This window comes from Vanellus vanellus, assembly GCF_965231255.1.
Source record: "Vanellus vanellus genome assembly, chromosome: 7".
Classification (NCBI taxonomy): Eukaryota; Metazoa; Chordata; class Aves; order Charadriiformes; family Charadriidae; genus Vanellus; species Vanellus vanellus.
This window is the reverse complement of record NC_138912.1, coordinates 23542828-23556425: the sequence shown is the minus strand read 5'-3', so window position 1 is coordinate 23556425 and position 13598 is coordinate 23542828. Positions and strand designations below refer to the sequence as shown.

Genomic DNA, 13598 nt, shown 5'->3' with positions numbered 1-13598 from the left:
GCAAAACCTCCTCAGTACAGCTAAACAGACTTGTAAAGGTAATGTTATTAGTTAAGACTGTAAAGTTACAGCTCAGATTGGTATTGGCTTGCTTTCAGCTAGAACTCATTTCACATGAAGTAGTTTGGGGAGAAAATAGGAAGTTTCCATTCACATAATTTTAGCAGCAGTACAGGGTCATGAAACATAAAATTCCCATTTGATGATCTTTTATCCTCAAAACTTCATGAAGTATAGTTTTGCTGTGCTTTTCTTCTTTTGCAGAGATGGAAACTCCAGTAGCCACACTTGTTCAGCCAAAAATGCTTTCCAAGCCCTTTTAACCATGAACTCAGTTGCTAGTTTAATTCTCTGAACCCCCACTTTATGAGGGGCTAATGCTATTGACCTTGATTTCCTTTCATAATGGATCAGATGTGCATACTCTGTCATTACCCTGCTGAAGAAGGGCATATACACAGCGCCACTAATAGACCAGTGACCGTTCCATAGTCTTCCATGGAAAAGTATATTATGGGCAACAGAAGAAGCCACACTTGCAGTGTGCTTTAACAGCTGGAAAAAAAAACCTGCAACAAAATCTGCAGAATTGGAGTTGACTTGCGTCCACTCTAGTTTTCTTTCCTGATGTCATGTTATCCCCCCTTTCCTTCAAAAGTGGATTCATTATACAATAAATGAGAACAGTTTTTTCTGGACAGAAGCCATTCACGCCATTGCAATGGAACTTTTATTTCAAATACATTCTTGCAATAAAGCTGTATTTTGTTATACAAGTAGATAAACCCAGGAGACAAAAGATTCACGTATTCCATTTTAAAATATTAGGCTCAACTAAGCTGCAGCCGTTCCCATTCATTTCCTAAACCATGTTAGGGGTTTTTTAGGGCAATGGAAATAAAAACGTAAACCAAGTCACATCTAGGTAATTAAATTACGGTCCAAGGAAATTTGTAAGAACACCGTAGAAAAGTGTATCTGCTCATTCTTCAGGCTCTTTGAAGTGTAGGGTGGCAGAAGTTTCTTTATAAACTCAGAAGTTTTTCATTGAGAGCAATTTGTGACTGTGTGAGGTTTGCCAAGTAGGTTACCATCAGCAGGTCCTGAGAAGAGGAAAAAACCCCAGCGATCAGAAATATTAACAAATATGGTAGCCTATTAGGGAGTTGAATTTTTAACAGCTGTATGGCAGTTTACAATCAGCTACTATAATTACCGTTAGTCCTGAAAGTCCTACCCTAAGGAATGCTTCCCTTGCAGGAAGAAGGTTTTGGTATTCCCAGAATATGAAACACTGCTTGTGAAATTTTAACTCCAAGTTCACCCATGTTAACCAGGCAAGTCAAAGGGTATAAGCAAAATTAAAAATTAGTTCTGGTCTTGCAGACTCTGGGTGAACAACACATTCAGAAACTTAGCTTTTGCTTTCTAAAAATCTGTTACAGATATAAGGTAGCACGCTAAAAACTTGTTTATGTCCTAAGCATTATGCAAGGACACAGAACTTCAGCTCAGGCAAGTCACCAGTTATCCTTGAAATCCATACTGCTTTAAGTTTGGTAATTCATATTGTCCAGTCACCCTAAAGGAAGAATTGGTGCTGGCTTTCAGATTACTTGCATAATTCCTAAGTACTTTAAAACTTATTCTCTCGCTTGCAGTTGCTTGCAAGATTATTGTGGTGAGCTCCTTTATCCACCTTCAGCTCTTAAAACATGAAATTACTGACAGAAAGGGCTGTATTTTCTATTAACTTATTTGTATAAAAATATAAGATTGTTTTGATCACAGACAAATTTGTGTCTGTATGGCAAATTTTCAAATTGCTGGCAATACACTGAAAAAATTAGATGATGAACTTACATTGATATTGCTGTTCAACATTGTCTCAAAGTCCTCTGGTGAAATCTTTGGCACCTGGTTAATAAGATCCATCAGGAATCGCCCAACAGTGTTGTCAGCAGCCACTTTGCCAGACTAAGCATAAGAAACATACACTTCAACATGAGTAAAACTCAGCAAGTTTATGGCCCAGAAAGAGAATATATAAAAACAAGATGCACAGGCTTCCATCAAACTTATCTGCTGACTCATAAAAAGCTGGCCGTACCAATACATCCTCTGCGTACTGCAGCACCATGGTCAGGGTGTCCTGAATCCTGGCTGACGCTGACCCCACCTGCTGCAAGTCACTGGACAAGCCAATCACTCGGTTAGGGCTAAAACAAGTCTTCATAATAAGATCCACTGAAAGCAAAAGGAGTATCGGTGAAAAAAAAAAACAAAACCTGACCGCCACAGAAAACAGCTTAAATCCTTAACTTTTTGAAGATTTTTATGACAGTTTCAGCAAGGCAGTCTAACTCCCAGTAGGATGGCAATCTTACCAGGGTAAAAAAAAGTATTTAAAGAGCATCACAACAATGGTTATAACCAAAACAGGAAGAAAACATTCACCTCCTATCCGTTCTGTATCATAATAAACATATTTCACTGTTAGAGGTGTGAACATCACGCCCATAGTTTTACCAGGGACTCCCATTGGGGCACTAGAAAAAAAAAAAAAACAAACAACAAAACATTTTCAGCACAGACATATTTAAGGGAGGAAGTAAGAAGTTTCCATCTCAATGATTCTGTTAGCACTGAAGTGTGAACATGAGTAGGTTACTCATTCTCACCAAAATCAGCAATATTAAGACCATGGATAACTGAGGACAGAAAATCAGTCCTGGCATACTATTAATTGCTCATTTTCATCCAAGAATATTCCTAGCTGGTCTGACATTTGTCAGCATGAATGCATGAAGAGCTAAGTATTATCTTCTTAGCAACAGTTCCTTCTTGCTTACAGAGCAGGTATTCTATCCTGAAATACTCCATGCTCTTTGAGAAATCACTTAAGGAAGAAACATAAATATGACAAAAATTCAAGCACAAAGCACTCTCAACACCTTTATTATTCCTATTATTCAAGGTATTTGAAGTTCATTTATGCTTTAAGTAAGAAAGATGTCACAGAACAGTTTCCTTTTTGAAGATGCACAGTCAAGAAGCAGTAGACTTCCACTACAAAGAGGAGAGCTCTTCAGCCAGTACTGGGAAGAACACTGAGGTGGAATAGTTTCATTTCTCCGTATTTAACCTCCATTATTAATTGATAAAAATGGAACGGATTAAGGGGAAGAAAGACTGATCAAGAAGATGCTGTTTAATTATATTTTAACTGCATTAATCCCCCAACTTGTATAAATAAACTGCCGAGCAATAAAGCCCAGTGACTACAGTTTAGCATTCACAGTGTGACAGAAGTTAGTGACATTAATGCCAGCTGTATGAACCCTGTAAAATGTCACAAAGATATTCAGAGCATTGTTAAAGTTAATTAAGTCACAATTCTCCACCTCAATGAGGTACCAGCTTATGAAAGGTTAGGTCTTTCAACTTACATACGGTGGTCAAGACATTCCGATGGGAAGTAAGCGATGATCCCTGGCTCACAGCTGTGTTTTAGCTACTGCACAATATTGTCTGAAATGAGACACTGTAGCCCACTATGTTTCTTGTTACCCTGATGTGGTCTCTCTCAGTATTTCCCATAGCTCCCGGCCCAGAAATGCAGCTTCCCAGAGTACCTGACGTAGGCTTTAATGCTCATGCGTGAATTCTGGAGGCTCGTGTCCACAGTGAGGTGGATTGGATTGTGCGCTTCCCGGCTGTAGTACTCATGGATCAGGACAGAGTGTTCCGTGATGTCATGACCTGTTGCATACCTTCAAAAGAGCACAGGTTGAGGAGCCATTCTTCCAACATTCAAGTGCCCAATGTTTGGTATTGTTGGTATTTAACAAGTTTGTATCCTAAAAACACTTTTCCAAACACTGAGCTGCAGAAGCATACTAAATACAAGTGTTTTAACTAGGGAATTTGTAGTTTTATGGCCAGCTGTCCTGGAATTGTAGGAATCTCAGGCTGAGCGCACCCATGCCCAAAACACGCACGGGGGCAGGGCTGTAGTTCCAGCCATAAAGAGTCAGTGCAGTTGACATCAGACACCCAAGATTCAGTTATCTCCAACTTATGTTCTGGACCATCTCTTTATTTCTCTGTAAGTCAAAGCATGCTGAACAAATCTGGACCAAGCAAGTACATCTTCCACAAATCAAACATCTCTCTCTGCAGGAGGTACAACCTGTTAATCTGGCTCCTTTAGCTGCTCTGCAATTAGCTTCTCACATACACAGGAAAACTCCTGTCATTAGAACTACACTTTGCTGTGCTATTAGAAGGTTGCTGAGGAAGCTTGCTCCACCAGAACAGAACTAAGCTATTTTGTCGGATCAGAGAAGCATGAAAAGACCGATAAAGCTATATCTATCCACTCAGACCCTGTTCCCATAACACCCTGCTGATCTTGCTTTGCATCCCACACACAAGTACTTCCACCTTTTCCTCAGCAGAGAACGTCTGCATGCTCAAGCTGATATCACTGATTCCTGCTGAGACCTCCAGCACTTGAAACTACTCTTTCATGTTCTCCCTTCTTTCTAGTTATCTTCTGTGGTGCAGGTTGTATGACAGGTGGCTAAGTTCTAACAAAGCTGTGCGAGTATTCTCTTAACTCATCACTCCTCTGTGATACCTTTGTTAGACAGAAACAAAACCAAACCCTTTAAGTCTCCAATACCATCTCTTCCTATTATGAATTGCAGCAGACTTACAACTGACTCTGTAACAGGATCTTACTGTCACAAGCATTACTGCTTCTGCTTGTCAGCCTGTGACAAGGAGAATTAACGTATTTCAAGTAGTTTAAGGGACCGACACAACCGCTTGCATGTCCTTGCAGATGGAGAACTTACCAGCCCAAGATGATCTCGCTAGGAGACACCTTCTTGTGCAACTCATACATGTTTTTGGCAAATTCCATATCGACTGCCACCTGAGAAACGGGACAGGACCTCGTCAGCTGGTTACTGGGGTGCTCAGCCCTTAGCAGAGGACAACACGGGCACAAGCCCTAACGCCGCCATCTGCGGGGCCGCCCCCCTCTCCAGTGGCCGCCCCGCCGAGAGACCCCCCCGCCCGCTCTGCAGCGCGGCCCCGGCGGGCTCGGCCGGCGCACCCCGAGAGCCATCACGCCGGCCCCGCTCCTCCCGGGCCGCCGCCGCGGGACGGCGGGGGATCCCGCGTTCCGTACCTCATCCTCGGACTCGTTGTGCGGGACAGAGAAGCAGTTGGTGACCTCCACCGAGTGCTTGTCCACGGTGCCTGCGGGAGGGCAGCGCGGTTAGTGTGGGGCGCGGTGGGGGTGACGGGCTGCTCGCCCCCGGGCTGGCAGCGGGCGGGGCGGGACGGGACGGCGGCTCTTACCCAGAAGCGTCCCGATGACCCGCGCTGCGCCCTCGTTGCGCCGCTCGAAGCTGTCCACGATGGAGGCGAGCACGACCGGGTGTAGCCGCACCACGCGGCCGCCGGGGAAAGGGCCCGAGAGGGCGGCCGACAGCGGAGCGGCCGGGGGTGGCGGTGCCGGGGCGGCGGCCGGGGGAGGCGCGGCGGTAGGGGGTGCGTTTCCCGTCGGCGTGGCGGGGGCCGCTGTAGGGCTCTGCGCTGGGGCGGCCGCGGGAGGAGCCGAAGCAGGAGTGGGAGCTGTCGCCGCCATTTTGCAAGAGAGAGGGGTGGGGTGGTCCGCGCCGGCAATAATTGGCTGATCTGAACGCCTGTCAGGCAGTGCTACTTTTCTATTGGGGAAAGGGGTGTGCTTAAGGCCCTCCTGCCCTCTGCTAACCAATCTGGGGAGAGCGATGAGGGAAGACGCTCTGATTGGAGGAAGAGCACACTGACTGGGACGGAAGCGAACTCTTGTTCCCACCCTCTCGGGGCCGAAAAGTTTTTCGATTGGGTTCTGGCATCCCCCGCCTCCGTGCGTATCTGCTCTCATATTGGCTGGCGCTGCACTTACCTTCTGTCTGTTAGGGCGGGAAGGCCTATTTACTGGCTGTGGCAGTGTCAGTCATTCTGTTGGTTGCTAGGTGAAACCACGTTTTGTGTATGGCTGTAGTGCTGAGCACTGGCCTGGCCTGGCAGCCCTGGAGCTGCCCGGGGCTGAGGGCCCTGCTGGAGGTAGGCTGAGCAGGACCGGGTGTGCCAGAGCTCCCCGTGGCGTTCCAAGCCCCACCACCTCAGGGGTGTTGCTGTACCCTTGGGCCTGCCTCAGCTACCTGCGTTTCTCTGGCACGTGTCGGGTTGTGCTTCAGGCCTGTGTTGTCAGCTGTGGGTGGCTGCTGAGGCATTTGGGCAGCGGCAGTGTCGTCCTGGCCGTGGTGGCAGGGCCATGGCTGCCGCCTCGGCCTGCTTGTGGTGAGGGTAGAGGCAGCAGTGCTTCTCTTGCTGTCCTACAGCTGTATGGTGGTGTAGCAAACACAGCAGCCTGCAGGTGTGGCACTGAGCTGCCATCGTGGTGAAGAAGGTTATACAGTAGCACTGTAGGCAAGGGCTGTGCAGCCCTTAGGGTATTGGCCCTGTGAGGCAGGGAAGGGCTGTTAGCCCTGTTTTCCAGGCCTTTGTTGCCAGTAAGGCAAAGAAGAGTAAGTGGTTGCTGAGTATCGTGTAGAGAGCAAATGCTGGTTACCTTTATCTGAGGTTTAATGGTTACCCAACAAATTGACTTCTAGCAAATAACTTACCTACTTACTTGTAGCGCCCCTTGTGTTCACTCAGGCAACAAACCTGTGTGGGTGGGGCAGGTATGGTTGTAAAATGAAGCATGTATGCTTTTATTAACTGGTAAGGAGGCTACATTCATTCAGAGCTTCCTTTTTCCATTTTTGGCCATATGCTTGAAGCTGTTATCTTAACAGTTGTAACAAAATAGCAACAGATTTACCTCTATAAACCAAGTCTCTTTGTTCAAAACCTTTTTGCGCAGTTTTTAATATTAGTGTAACAAACGTTAAGGGAGACCTTCAGGTATCATTCAATTGTTTGGATTTTATTGGTCTCAAGCTGTTCTTTTCCCACAAGTAAACTGTTTGTGTGTATATACACATATATAAATACTGAAAGGTCCAGAAGTCTCACCTCCTGTCATAATGCTTAGTCCAGAGAAACTATGTCAGTCAAAAACTGCATCAGTTCTCTGGCACCACTTTGTCTGTCAGGTGGCTGTTTGAATAATTGAGAACATTTCCAGGTAGTTGTTTCCCAGGTGTAGCGAAGTACAGCATTGGTTACTACCTTAGGTGCAATTACCTTTACTCTTTTAGAGATCCACTTTGGGCTCCTGGCATACTCTTTCCCATATTTGGTTACTAGTTAAAGTCATTTTAAAAGAAATAATAAAAAAAAAAATTATTGTGACTGGTGACTTTTGGAGTTTTCTCTGTTTCACTAGCTGAGGGGTGAACACCATCTGTTGATGAGCAGTTTTGACTTAGTCATTGAAGACAGGTTCCTGAGTATGAAAGGAGCAACTCAATAAAATGATAATATATTCTGCCCATGTGCTAGCAATTTGCTTCTTTTGCATAAATGGGGAACACCTGTCAAAGCTACAAAGGAGAGCTAATGCATGGGAACATGAACAGATTTTATCTCTTCATAAAAGCACTTCCAAGCTTGTGTACCATTAAAAACTGGATCTATTCTTAGGTTTTCACTGTGCAGCCTTCATTTCTTGTAGGTGTGCCTGGGTCAAATTGCATAAAGCTTTAAAATGTTTCTGTTCTTGGAGCTTTGATGTGTCATTGAGCAGTCTAATGTGTGAGGCGTTCTTGCTAGAGAGCAGCTGTTTGATCTCATTCTTGTTTGCATCAAACTATCCTTGGTGCTTAATTTGACATAGTCAGCTGCAGATTCAGTTGAAGCAAGCAAGGCTCTTTAAGACCTGCTCATTATATATGTTGCCACCTTAAAAATTGGGCAGCTTAATAGGGAAGCCACAGTTGTGCTTCAAGACTGGTAACTGTGATAAACTTTTTTTAATATGTTGACATCAAGCTGCTGGACAGAATACCGGAGAGTGTAGTGAATAAAGATGGATGGCCTGTATCTCAAAAGTCAAAGATCAGTGGTTGGCTCACATGAAGCTTGCTTAATACAAAGATTTTATAAATCTAATGATAGACCCCATCCTTGCTGGAACCAGGACACTCAGTCATGTGATAGTGTTTGGAGCAGATGTGTCAAAGCTACAAAACTGTTTTTCCTTGCTGAATGGCTGCTGAAAAATAGAGACCTTCATAATTAATATTGTTTCACAAAGTATTAGTTTACTTTTAGAGGAGGGTAGTTACCAGTTACATGTATTAATGGTGCCCATTGTTGAAACTTTAACGTCCATCTAGTGAGATGATTAAGGTGTTTAGATACTACCCCTTTACAGTAAAATCTGTCTGCCTAGAGGAGAAACAGAAGACCATTCTCACGTGAACACGGATCAGCGTGGTAACTCAGGGCCTTCTGATTTTGTGTTTTTCCTTGCTTGGTTTCCCTGCATCTGATTTTGGTGGTTAATATAATTAACCTCCTAGCTCTGCTCTTGTAGGATTTCTCTTTATAGTCCTTATGTGTGACTGAGTCATTATTATTGCATTTGCTGTCATGTCAGCTGCATTTTCATAGATGATGTATAATTTCTTTATCAGTAGCTATCTTCTCATCTTGCTTGTATTACTGGGAGCAACATAATCTCTTGCTCTAAGGAAAAATGTTTCTTACATTGCATTACAGGTAAAGTAAAATATTTGCAGTTTATTTGATTCATCATTTCAGTATGTAGTTTCATGGTTAGTTTCATGGGATTGAATCAACATTTTTATTCCACTATTATAAGAATAATTTTCTCTTGTGCATTCTGTCTAAGAAGTTAGTAGAGTCAGTTATTTCTGCCAAGAGAAAAATCCATCACTGAATGGTTATTTTGTATCATCATGCTTATTTAGGAAAAAATTAATACCAAATCTCATTTTCCAAATAATTTTGAGGTCAAAGGACAGAAGTCCATTTCCCTGCCTGGAATTTCAAGTTAATGTTTCCAGCTGCCTTTATGCTCACAGAGCTTCTTCTTTACCTTCTCTCACAGTCGAGTTACATTTTTTTTTTTTTTCCTATTAGAAAAAGTAATAGTTCCCTTATTTAGTCTTAATGGAATGTCTTAGATACTCATCTGCTTACTGTGCATTTGGGATTGCCAGTAGATGAAAGACAGTTGTTAGGAGCAGTCAATTCCCAGCGTAATGTGTCAGCTGATTCAGTTTCATATTAGCAAGAGAGATTCAAGCCCTTCCCTGCTTTTATGTAATGTTTTGTGGGATTACCTCAATTGTTAGGGAAATAACACTGATTCATGAGACTACTGATGTAATGCTTAGAGTGAAAGTCCAAACACTACCTGAAAATAATGAGGCATAGTGTTAATTGCATGCCACACTGATACCTTCTCTAAAGTTAAAATGGCAATGGAAGTTATTGTTAGGTGCTCAAAAATAGCACATTACAGACTGCCATGTGCTTTTTAGTCAATATGTGGAAATATAGAGATCCAAGCTAAAGTAAAAGTAACTTCACTGAATATCTTGCAATGAAAAGTAACAGAGAGAAATGTACACAGGCTGACATACTTACGGCAATGGATACTTTCGTGGTCAGTTTTATACTCATTGAAGAAGGGAAAACAGAGACAGTATTGAACAAAGGATGACTGTGGAAATAAATGCTCCCAAACCCTGGCAAACCCAAATGGTACAAACTAATTGGCTCAGACAAGTGTTGTAAATTTTAAATGGTCAAAATATGTCCCAAAATTATTTCGCTGTTCATGATTCTTGTATGTACCAGTTCCATTGCTTCCTATGACTAGTGAGATCTGTCAAAAAAGAGAGAAGATGAACTACTGCGGTAAAAGGCCTTTTGATCTAAAAGGCAGATTTCTGTTATTGCAGTACCGTAACCCCTCTGACTTCAGTGGGAATGTATCAGCAATAACTTGGAACAGGCTTTTCCTGAAGAGAGGGTGGGTTTGGTGCTGCCTTTTTTTTTTTTTTTTTTTTTTTGTAATTCAGTGCATGCCGTTGGGATCAATGGCTAACTGCTTTTATTCCAAATGCTGATAGGGTATTCCAAAAGAGTAGAACCTAATGAGGTTCAACAAAACCAAGTGCAAGGTCCTGCACCTGGGGAGGAAGAATGCTAGGCACCAGTACAGGTTAGGGGCTTACCTGCTGGGAGATAGCTTGGAGGAGAAGGATCTGGGGGTTGTGGTAGACAGTAAATTATCCATGGCCCAGCAATGTGCCCTTGTCGCCAAAAAGGCCAATGGAATCCTGGGCTGCATAGGGAAGAGTGTGGCCAGTAGGTCGAGGGAGGTCATTCTCCCCCTCTACTCGGCACTGGTGAGGCCACAACTGGAATACTGTGTCCAGTTTTGGGCTCCCCAGTTCAAGAGGGACAGGGAACTGCTGGAGCGAGTCCAGCGAAGGGCAACTAAGATGATTAAGGGCTTGGAGCACCTCCCTTATGAGGAAAGGCTGAGAGAGCTGGGACTCTTTAGCCTGGAGAAGAGAAGGCTGAGGGGAGACCTGATTATGGCATACAAGTATCTAAAGGGTGGGTTGAAGAAGGATGGAGCCAGGCTCTTTTCATTGGTTCCAAGTGACAGGACGAGGGGCAATGGGCACAAGTTAGAACACAGGAAGTTCCGTTCAAATACACGGAAACAGTTCTTTACGGTGAGGGTGACAGAGCACTGGAACAGGCTGCCCAGGGAGGTTGTGGAGTCCCCTTCCCTGGAGATTTTCAAGACCCGCCTGGATGCAGTCCTGAGAAATGTGCTCTAGGCAATCCTGCTTTAGCAGGAGAGTTGGACTAGATGATCTCTAGAGGTCCCTTCCAACTCTGATAATTCTGTGATTCTGTGATTCTGTGATTCTGTTGACTTGTACCATGCCTCTCCAGCAGTATGTACAATTGTGGGTTCACCCTGTTTTCCCAGCTGAGTTTAACTGACTGAAAATGCTAGCCCTGACATTCTATATAAAAGCAACAGTGTATTTTATTATGAAGGTCTCTATCACATTTGTATATAGAAAACAGTGACTGAACTCATAAAAGCCCTTATGGAATTTATACTGTGAGGACACACCCTTGTCTAGATTATTTTTGGAAAAGTGTGTTTCAGCTGTTTTCAGGGCTGGGTCAAGATCATATAATTTTTTGATTATTAAATCAAGGTGCGTAAAAAGGTAGTCCTGCATCCACTATTACCTTCTTCTTTGTACTGGCCGCAGCATATTCAAACCCCCGTAGCAGGGTCTAAGGCTGCTCAGACAATAATGGACAAGCTCAAAAGGCATAACCCCCATGCAGGCATTGCCACAGAATACAACTGCCATATCACAATTTATTGAGGAAATCAGAAATATTTAATAGCGATGTCCTAGCTTACATGCACGTATTGTGAACATTTCAATAAGGAGAGATGTTGCCAGACATTACTAGAGCAGACTCCTGCTTTTTGGACCAATTGTGTATGAGGCATTTTTGTCATTTTATGCATTTAATGAGAAATCGCTTACACTGTACAGATCATCACGAATGCTTCAGATACATGGATAGAAAGAGAGGAGAAATAGAATCTTACCTCAAGTGTACTATTGTCTAGGTTTGGGTTTTGAAAACATAAGAAAAAGGCAAGAAATGAAATAAAAGGATGAAGTAAGAATAATATATATCTAGGGCATGGAGAAAAAGAAACTGGATAACTAGAAATAGGATTGATTGGGAAAGGTGTAACTCCTTGACACACGAGATTTATGGCCAATGAACGATAGGAGATCTTGTGGTGGCTCCCAGAAGGGACCTGGAATAAGTGTTTACGTGCCCGACAGGCAGTCTGCTTTTCTTTCCAGCAAGACGAATTGATCTAATAAAAGGAACTACCTCTCCTGCCAGCCAGGAGAAAGGGAATTCACGCCGGTGTTTTGCGAGAGCTCTTGCTGTGCGGGCCCTCCGGGGGTGGATGCTCCGTATTTCCACCCGCGTTTGCGGACCGAAGGCGGCTGTGCCGGGCTTTCCGACATCACCGACGGCCTCCTCGACAGAGGGCCGCGGCCCCGGGGACGCCGGAGCCTGGGCTGCACCGAGCGGGGCGGCTGGGTGGCGGTGCCCGGGGCTGCAGCGGTCGCCTCCCCGGCAGATGGCGGCAGGCACACGCCGGCTCACTCACCTACCAGCGCTGCCTCGTACCGGGTAATTAGTTCCAGCCCTCTTTTTCCTGTGGCCTGAAATCATTGCCTTTACATGAGTTTCATGCTTAATTGGATTTACTGATTATTGCTAAGAGATGCAATTTTATTTTCCTCTGATACTAAAGCAATTAGGTAGTCGTGAATACAAACCACATCCTTTGTAATCACTTAATGCTAATTAATTAGTCACTTAACTCTGCCTGCTTTGAAGTAAGTAGCATAAGTGGGAAATTGTACACATTGCTTTTTCCACCAGTATTTATTATACCTATTTGACTTGCCAGTTTCTTCAGGTAATAAAATTAAGGTAGAATCAATGAGGTAGAATTCATTAATTTTACCTTAATTCTTCTGTGCTATTTCACATAAGAATGTCACAGAGAGCTTTACTTACAGATGTTACAGCAGTGCAATCCTAAGATGTGCTGTACAACCCAAATTTTACTGAAATATATGGCAATGAAAGCACAAAATCTCCAACCTCCCAGGACATTTCTTCTTCTTGATTGTCTGTGATTGTGATTATTTTCTGCTTTTGACTTAAATCATGTTCAGAGTCAACTTTCAAGTGAGATGCACGTTATGCTACTCGTAATTAAAACTAAGAAAGAATGTCCATGCACTGACCTAGCAAAGCAGTTAGGTGCACTACTTTGCAAGATAAAACCTTGTGTCATTATATTAGATTACATTCTTCCTGCCTACCCCATGCAGTGAGAACTGAAGAAAACCCAGATATGACTCCCGGCTTTTCTTTTTTTTTCCCAGGGTGTACGGGGTAGAAATGTGGCAGCGCTACTGTCCTTTCCGTGTAATCAAGCTGAATAACTAATCTCTGGCAGACAGCCTTTAACACAATGTCCCTTTGTCTGGTAACTTGCTGTTACTGTGCTTGACTTGAAAGCATTTGTAACAGAGCAGTGCTGTGTCCTTGAATACCTACTGACATCCAAATAAAATGAAGTGTAATGTCACTGATAGCAGATTAGTATGAAAGTTCTTGTGCAGGCGGATTTCAAATATTAAAAATTTCTAACACTTGTAACAGCTAATGTGTTACTGTACTATTTGTTGTTGGGAAAATAATCTCTTCTCCGAGTCCCTTGTTCTTATAAAATCACTTTACAGTTTATGAGTATGTCCTTTCCTTGGTGTTCTTTACAGCATGGGCCAAAGTCATCACTTTCCATACGTTTGAGCCCAGACCAAAATTGCATATGTCCCCGCAGGCATTGACCTAGACCTTTGGGACTGGCACTGTTAGCCGTGTCACTCAGCACAAACATTTGCTTTGGTGTCTTGAGGTAGAATCTGTATGCAGAAGTGGAGTAACTAGACTGGAAAATACATATT

At 43.5% G+C, this 13598-nt stretch overlaps 1 protein-coding gene across 1 annotated transcript; it reads right to left on the bottom strand.

The window, feature by feature from the left end:
* Positions 1–712: 712 nt before the first annotated feature.
* On the bottom strand, positions 713–5662 carry EIF3F (eukaryotic translation initiation factor 3 subunit F; the record flags this gene model as incomplete). The annotated part of the gene is made up of 8 exons (XM_082486035.1): positions 713–1103; positions 1864–1977; positions 2111–2247; positions 2458–2549; positions 3636–3773; positions 4863–4942; positions 5201–5271; positions 5374–5662. The coding sequence occupies 8 exons, from the start codon at positions 5660–5662 to the stop codon at positions 1026–1028; spliced, it is 999 nt and encodes a 332-aa protein (XP_082342161.1). The 3' UTR covers positions 713–1025.
* Between the last annotated feature and the right edge of the window lie 7936 nt (positions 5663–13598).